The sequence below is a fragment of the Camellia sinensis genome, chromosome 9 (genome assembly GCF_055761805.1).
Source record: "Camellia sinensis isolate YWXY chromosome 9, ASM5576180v1, whole genome shotgun sequence".
Classification (NCBI taxonomy): domain Eukaryota; kingdom Viridiplantae; phylum Streptophyta; class Magnoliopsida; order Ericales; family Theaceae; genus Camellia; species Camellia sinensis.
In genome coordinates this window covers 62,710,284-62,718,563 of record NC_138969.1, presented here as the reverse complement: position 1 = coordinate 62,718,563, position 8,280 = coordinate 62,710,284, and the positions used below count along the sequence as shown (strand labels likewise).

At 28.4% G+C, this 8,280-nt stretch overlaps 1 protein-coding gene and 1 pseudogene across 1 annotated transcript; both read right to left on the bottom strand.

Moving 5' to 3' along the window:
- Positions 1-2,098: 2,098 nt before the first annotated feature.
- Positions 2,099-4,020, bottom strand: LOC145799477 (protein FAR-RED ELONGATED HYPOCOTYL 3-like). Its single transcript, XM_082889067.1, has 5 exons — positions 3,289-4,020; positions 3,139-3,198; positions 2,987-3,046; positions 2,760-2,900; positions 2,099-2,655 (listed from the first exon to the last, which is right to left on the bottom strand). Exons 1-5 carry the CDS (start codon positions 4,018-4,020, stop codon positions 2,551-2,553), a joined length of 1,098 nt encoding a protein of 365 aa, XP_082745193.1. The 3' UTR covers positions 2,099-2,550.
- A 209-nt stretch (positions 4,021-4,229) lies between these two features.
- Positions 4,230-5,441, bottom strand: LOC114321400 (protein FAR1-RELATED SEQUENCE 5 pseudogene; annotated as a pseudogene).
- Positions 5,442-8,280: the final 2,839 nt, after the last annotated feature.

Below are 8,280 nucleotides of genomic sequence, written 5' to 3'. Positions count from 1 at the left end.
TTCATTCAATGGTGAGAATTAATTTTTTCAACAAATCTTTTTTAAAAATATTCAACTTATACCAAAAACCTCGTCTAACCAATTTAGGTGATTTTTTTTTTAATCCTTTATCTTTTAATAATTTTATAAGAATTGTTAAAAATTTGATAAAATGAAGACTTTAATTTAGGCCTATTTTAGAAAGAAAGAAAAAAAAGTTTGCTTTTGACTTATTTCTAAAATGTCAAAAGGCAGCTTATTTGAGTAAAAATGTATTTGGGAAGTTGAAAATAAGCCTATAAATGAAATTATCAAAATATTCTTGTGTGTGAATGAGTCAAAAAAAAGCAAAATTGTATGAGGATAATATGGTCAATTTATAATTTTGCAAGTAATGTGACATCATATTAAAATAATTTTGAAAAAATTAAAAAGCTGTTTATTTCTATCTTCCTAAATGATTTTGTGAATAAGTTAAAAAGTAAAAAAATAAACAAAAAAAAACTGTTTATTTTCATCTTCTTAAAATAGGCCTTAATATAAATTTGATAAATGAATTAAAATTTATTTTTACAATAAAGAAGATGCTAGTTTGCAAAGCCTATTCTTCGCAGTTTGTAAGTAACATGCAAAAAAAAATTACTAGATGTCACATGCGATGATGTTCTAATGGTGATTCATACTATACGTTAATGTAGGTCCTACATCAATTGATGCATATGGTGCAAATAATTTCATTTCCAACTTTGGTTCCAAGGTAAAGGTGTGTAGGTATATATCATAATATTTTTATAATGATTTATTTAAAAAATTAAGTTAAAAGTTAATTTTTTAAATTTTAATATTTTTTTTAAAAAAAAATATGTAAAAACATAAAAAGTTAAAACGATTAAAAAAAATTAAAAAATCAAAAAAATGATTAATCTACCTTCCAAGAGAGGCTAATATGTCATAATTATTGACTTGAAAGGCATAGTCAACGGTGTTGTTTGGTGTAACTGTTAAAATAGATTATACATTATAACTTAACAGATTATAGATTATGACTTTAATCAGACGCTGTTAATCTGTTTGGTATAACTGTTGGATTATAAATTTAAGTTGCTAAGTAGTGTTTGTTAAATAAGCTGTGAAGTAATTTTTTCAATTAACTTTTATTTTTTATTATTTACTATTTGTCTACATTTCTCATAAAAAAATAAAAAAAATATTTAATAGTCCATTTGGGTCTTTTTCTATTTTTAAAAAAATAAAAAATAAAAAAATCTAAGAATATAACCATGAATTAACATGTTTACAGTAGAAGTTGATAATCAGAAGCAAGGGTGAGTAACTTATCAGAATCAGCTTTTTTAACTTAAAATAAATTGTTAGAATTAGAAACTATTTAAAATAAGTTTAACCAAACTGTCCAAAATAACTTTTTAAAAATCAAAAATCATAATTTGACTCAAAAAAGCCCCACCAAACATCCCAACATACACATGGAAGCAGTCGACTTGTTGCTGCCATTGAAATTATTGATGTTTTTTTGTTGATGTTTTGTGGTACCATTATTGCACACATGCATCTTGGTTTTAGAACAGTCAGTTGTCGATCAGGTTTTAATATAAAAAAAAACTATCACCGAAGTACCAATATAATTCAGGAATATTTTGGCAACTCAGTAAAAATTCAGTTTTTAACTTTTTATCTATTTTGAATCATATTATTTCTTAAAATGTTTACTCACAAAAAGATAAAATAAATTTAAAAAATCTAAAAATTAATTTTTTACTAACTTTTCAAAACACCACTCATGCCATAAAAAACTTAAAATCAATTAAAATAATGCAAGATGTCAAAGAGAATCGACTGAAAAATGTAATCATTTAAGTTGAGCCACCCTTGTACAGAATGGATTGGGGGTCCCTGCTGTGGAGTATCCACAGCCGTGACTGCTGTGATGTAAAACGTCACCGTTTAATTTTTTTTTTTAAATTAATCTGAGGGTTTATTAATTCTTTATTAATTCTTTCACTATAACAAAACAAAACAATAAACCCAACAGGGACGGAGCCATCTTCTGGGTCCCGCGGTCCTGTAAAGTTGAAGGGGGTGAGTTTGTGTTAAAAAAAATTATTTTATAAATAGAAAATATAATAAAATAAAAATAATTCATGGAACAAATCAATTTATGAAACCAAATTATATATTTTTAAAAAGATTAATTTTAAAATTAAAATCAAACAAACCATACATGTTTTGACTTTTTCAAAACTGACTTAAATGCATCAAAAGTGAAATTAAAAGGGAAAAAAATTGTATTTGAACAAATCAATTTATCAAACCATAAGCAAAAAAAATATAACTTCAAAAAAAAAAAAAAACCAACTTAAGGCCAAAATATATTCAATTCACATCCAACATCTATATAAAAAAAAATAAAACAAAATTCTGAGACATTTAAACTTCAAAATCTCCTACCAAATATCCCAAAATCTGTCTCAACCGTTCTAAATTATCCAAACAAAATTCTAAAAACCTTCAATTTGAATCCTCAAAACAAAAACTACAAAGTGGATCCCCATGTCAATTTTTTGGAGGCGGTTGGGAATAAATAGAAAAATCAAAAGAACTCTCATTTCTAAATTCGGTCTCCATTGGATTGCGCCCCACTGGATTAAGTGATATTCCCTATAAAAAAAAAAGAAAAGAAAGAAAATTCATTAGAATAAATTTTATGGACTAAATTACATTACAAACATATATATATATATATATATATATATATTACTTACTTGAGAACTTTGTGGACTATGTGATGCTTGGAAAGACAAAGGTTGTGATTGTAGATACCTTGGTGAGTATGAATTAGTATCATGTGTGAGAAGATTATACCCATAAGTTATCAATTGTGGCCAATAGAAACTCCCACCATCCTACTCCATAAAACATCATGAAAAGTAAATACACTAATACAATGTAGTCTAAAAAATAAACAAAATAACATAAAACAAGAGCTAACCTGTGGTTGACTTAAAGATGAATTTTGAACATTTGTGATATTGCTTGATTGACCAATAATCTACATAAGTTGTTAAATTTATCAATACATTACACAATTTATAAAAAAAAAAATAATAATAAATAAATAAATAACATAAAACAATAGCCAACCTGTTGTTGGCTTGAGGATGAATTTTGAACATTTGTAGTGTTGCTTGATTGACCAATAGTCTAAAGAAATTCAAAAAGTTATCAATACTTTACATAATTTATAAAAATAAATGCATGTCATTTGAAATTTCAAAAGTACGTAGGTAATACCTTACTAAGGCGGGTAGGTTGTGAAATAACTTTTGTCTTCTTATTCATCATCTCATGCCAAGGTTTTAATCTACCCCTCCCTTTGTGTCCAACATCTTTCTTCTTTATGCCCTTAACTTGTGTAATGTTGGGGTCGTCCACATCTAATTCATTGGTACCAAAACTTCCAACTCCCTTCATCATATTATTTACTTTTACACACAATTCCTTAATTCCTTCATCAACCAATTGATAGGCAGGTTTGTGCATAGATGCTTGAGTTGCTAGTTTCACCATTCTTGAACAAAGATCTCTATAACGTGCTAATATTAACAACTTCGGATCATCCTCATCCACTACAACATTTTTCTCTTCAACTTCACAATCTTTTGCATCCAATCTCCATCGGCCTAATATATACCTTTCGGGAATTTTCATAACATTCATTCTATCAAGTGCTTTGATTGCATGACTACATAAAATTCCAAAGTTCTCAAATTTCTTACAAGTACAATGTATTTCTTGACAACTTTTTTCTCCTCTTAGCCCAATAACTTCCACCCTACCCTCCACAATATACTCTTTACCATTACCATACAAGCCAATCACGCACTTAATTTCTCCTTCTAACTCATGGAATTGCTTCACTTGACAACAAAGGGACGTATCCAACTCACAATGAAATAAATCAAAGATAGGAGGGGTGTACAAACTCGCAACTTGGATTAAAATGGGAGACTTTTTCAATTTCATTATTGGCAACTTTTGTCTAGAATCATATATTGTGGAAATTTCCTCATACCGCTTATCTACAACAATCTGATTGAAGTGAGTAAAGAATTGAACAATGTTATGATCACCCTTCAAATATCCCCTTAATGTTCCATTAGATTTTCACTAAGTTGTGTGCTTCGCATTCCTCCAGTAAATACCCACTTCATATACACATGCGCCCACTGCTCTCATTTTCTCCAAGTTCTTTTCATCCACTCATTCTCTTGCAAGTTGTATTTATCAATCAAAGAATTCCAAGCTTCAATTAATTCATGCTCATTCTCGTAGTCATAAATGCAAGCTTTTAAATCGCTACTAAATTTTGAACCACTCTTGAACAAGTAACCTAAATGCTTCAAAGCATTTTGCATTAGGTGAAAAGTGCACAACCCATGAAAAACCTCAGGCATGATTTGTGAAATTGCCTTAGCCATTGCTTGATCTTGATCTGTGAAAAAACTAACAGGTTTTTTTCCTGACATTGCATCCAAAAATGTTTCAAATAACCATTCAAATGACTCTGCAGTTTCATCATATAATAATGCTGCACCAAAAATCACTGTCATTCTAAAGTGGTTAAAGCCACAAAATAAAGCAAGTGGACGGTACTCCTTATTTGTTCGAAAAGTTGTGTCAAATGACACCGCATCACCGAAAAGGCCATAATCTGTTATCATCTGATGATCAGCCCAAAAAATATTAGTAATCATCTCATCTACATCCAACTGAATGGCATAGTAAAAATATGGATTTTCTGCCACTTGCTGCTGGAAATATCTTAACAAACTCCCCGCTTCGCCATACTGCAAGTTTCGCTGTCTTTTTGCACGTAAGTAGGTTTTCTGATCCTCTCGCGTGAACCCTACAAATTCCTTCCCTCCTGCTATAGCACTAATAAGATCATGTGAAGCCTTAAGAGATATTCCACTCTCATCAGCTATGTCAATATTTATACCCTGAGCATCATATACCTTTCTCTGAGATGGCATCAAATGAGTACATTGAGGAAGATGCAAAGGGTGGTTGTGGTTGCTATCAAACTTCGACACAATCCAGTTCGATAAGTCCCGCTTAAAAGATATATGCATAAATGCTTTACAATTTGTTCTTGTCTCACTTCGAGGATTTTTTATCATCGTGTACCGTTTATCTTTTTCCCTCTCTCCCTCCTTACAACAAACAAACTTTCTACTAGTCATAACACCATCTTTCTGACTTTTGTTACAATAATCTCTTCTAATACTAAACCCCACAATTCTTTCGTATTCATTATAAAACTCATATGCAGCTTTTTCTGATGGAAACTCCATACCAAGATATGGTGATTTATCCTTGGCCAACTCTCCCATTTCTTCGATGCATCCCTCAAGTCCACCATCATCCATTATACTATCCTCCATTTCAACACTAACAAATATGGGGAATATATATATATATATATATTAAACGAAACAAGAATCTAAGCAAAAAAGTTATTAATTAATTTTAAATGCTGAGTAATTAAACAATTCAATGAAATCTAATAAATCAATTAATAATGTAAATTAATTAAAAGGATAGGGGATAGGGGAGAGGGGGAAAAAAAAGATGTGTAATTTGTACAGTAACATTGGAAATTTATTGTATCTGAGTAGATTATAATATACAATTGCAAAATTACATTAGAATTAGTATATTATATAATATAGAGAATCTTTTGGCAGACACGCTTAAAGATGTGAATCATATGCCCTCTTATTATATAAATTTTTGATATATGTTTTGTATTTTTGTTACAAATGTTATGTCATCATTTATTGAGTTATAACAATTTATGATTAAAAAATTAAATTCGCATTTTATAGTAAGATTATAGATTTTTTTATTGAAACTTTTTTTAGACCACAAAATGCATAACATTATTACAAAAATAAATAACATTGTTATAAAAATGTGTAATATTTCCACAAAAATACATAACATTGCTATAAAAAAAGTAATTATGAATTACAAATTATCGTAACTCCTTAAAAAAATTATATAATATTTATACAAAAATACATAATATGTACAAAACAAATTACATAATAAATTTTTTTTTCTTATAATATACAATTGTGTTTCTCAATCCATTCACAAAAAACAAACCAAACTATTATACTTGTTCAACCCACTAACATACTGTACAAAACAAAATACAAAACATATATACATATAATATATATAGATATACATACCAGTTTGTTGAACAATAATGGTCTGTAAATCCAGCAGAAGAACGGTGAAGCAAAAATAAAGAACACTGTTCAATCTGTTTGAGAGAAGACAAAAATGTTAGAAAATAAAAAAATAAAAAATAAAAACTAACTTTTAGAAAATAAAAAAATAAAAAATAAAAACTAACTTTTCAATACATGTCAATAGAAAATAAAAAATAAATAAATAAAAACTAACCTTTCAATCCATGTCAATGGAGAACCTTTGCTTACGGATTAGACGGCGGCGGCCCTAGGTTCATTGTTTTGTTTGTTATAGAAAGAGAAGAATTAATAAACCCTCAGATTAATTAAAAAAAAAAAATTAAAACGGTGACGTTTTACATCACAGCAATCACGACTGTAAATACTCCACAGCAGGGACTCCCAATCCGTACAAGGATTACTTTCTCCCCTACACCACCACCCCCACCGCCCCGTGGGTATTGAACAATTAATGCACTCAGGAAATACATCTGAGGAAAAATATTGGATGATTGAAATCATTTCAAACGTGGGTTTGACATATACATAAAAGGAAAATGATTGGTGGCCCTAAAAAATTTGCCCCTAATGCCCATAATTTCCATTTTTAGAAACTGTTTTCTTTTTTTCTTTCTTTTTTCCTTTTTTTTTTTTTTTTTTTTTTTACCTAAAGTGGAAATTTCGGGGCATTCGAGCCCCGAAATTCGGGCCCTCAAGCAGCGCCGATACATAAATGAGCCTGATATAAGTTAATTTTTTAACTTTTTAATTTTTTAATTATTTTAATTTGAGGTTAAAAAATTTCGTTTGAGATAGGCGTTTTAATTTTTTTAACTTTTATGAAGAAAAAAAAATAATTATAATTTAAATATAATATTTTATCTTATTGACTTTTTAATTTATTTTATCTTTTATAACTAAAATAGCTAAAAAAATTTATGCTAAACATAACCTGAATCTAGGCCAAACAAAACCATACATCAATATTCTAAGCACACACGTTTGGCAAGTTGGGTTGGGGTGAGTTAGTGTTAAAATAGTCACAAAAAAATAAAATAAACTTTTTAGTCTTAGGCCTTGTTTGGAAACCAGCCTGTTTAGTCAAAAAGTCAAAAAGTTACTAAAAAAATCAAAAAGCCAACAATCCATACCAAAAAGTCAAAGATTATCTTTTCTCTCTACTTTTTGCACATCTTTCCGTAAAAAGTCAAAAAGTCATTCCAAATATACTAGCTTTTTAGGCTCATATTTTAGTCAAATAGTCAAAAAGTTACTAAATTAGCCTGTTCCCAAACGAGGCCTAAAAAATGTCACATCCAAAGTATAATCATTTCATTTTTCTCACAAAAGTTAAAAAAGTCAAAAAGTTTATCCCAAATAAGATTTTTTAAGTCTAGACTCAAAAAGTTAAAAAATCAACCCACATTCCAAACCAACCTAAAGTAAATTGTTAAGTAGCTTTTTTGATGTATAAATTTTTGAGTGATGCATGAAAGAAATAACTATGTTACATCATCTTAATTATCATCTCTAAATGACCTTTAATGATATAATATTGAAACTAGATTCCATATAATGAAATATTTGACAAATTAAAATTTGATACTTGACAAACATACCATTAGAGATAATTTTTAAAGGTGATAAATTAAGTGTATTAAACATTTTTTATGAAAAAAATATTATAAAAAACTTTATGAAATGGAGAATCTTCGTAAAGTTTCTGATGATATTTCTTTCATGAAATCTAACATAATTACTCTAAATTTTTTTGAGTTGGGTGTTAGATAGCCTTCAGCTGTGTTTGGTTCATAACTTTGGAAAGATATTCGAAAAAGAAAATATAAAAGATAGATAAAACGTGAATGAAATATAATTAAATTTCATATATTTTAGTTTCCAAATTAACTTTTGGATCAAAAAAGCAAAACAATATGTTTGGTTGACCAACTTTTAAAACTCCCTTCAAAATTATTTTTTCTCTATATTTTCTCTCTCGTTTTTTAAATATTAATAAAAC

Coding starts and splice junctions, on each gene's coding strand:
- LOC145799477 (XM_082889067.1), bottom strand. CDS start 4,020: ATGAAATTGAAAAAGTCTCCCATTTTAATCCAAGTTGCGAGTTTGTAC. Junction 3,047..3,138: donor CATCCTCAAGCCAACAACAG/GTTGGCTATTGT, acceptor CAACTTATGTAG/ATTATTGGTCAATCAAGCAA. Junction 2,901..2,986: donor CATCTTTAAGTCAACCACAG/GTTAGCTCTTGT, acceptor TTTATGGAGTAG/GATGGTGGGAGTTTCTATTG.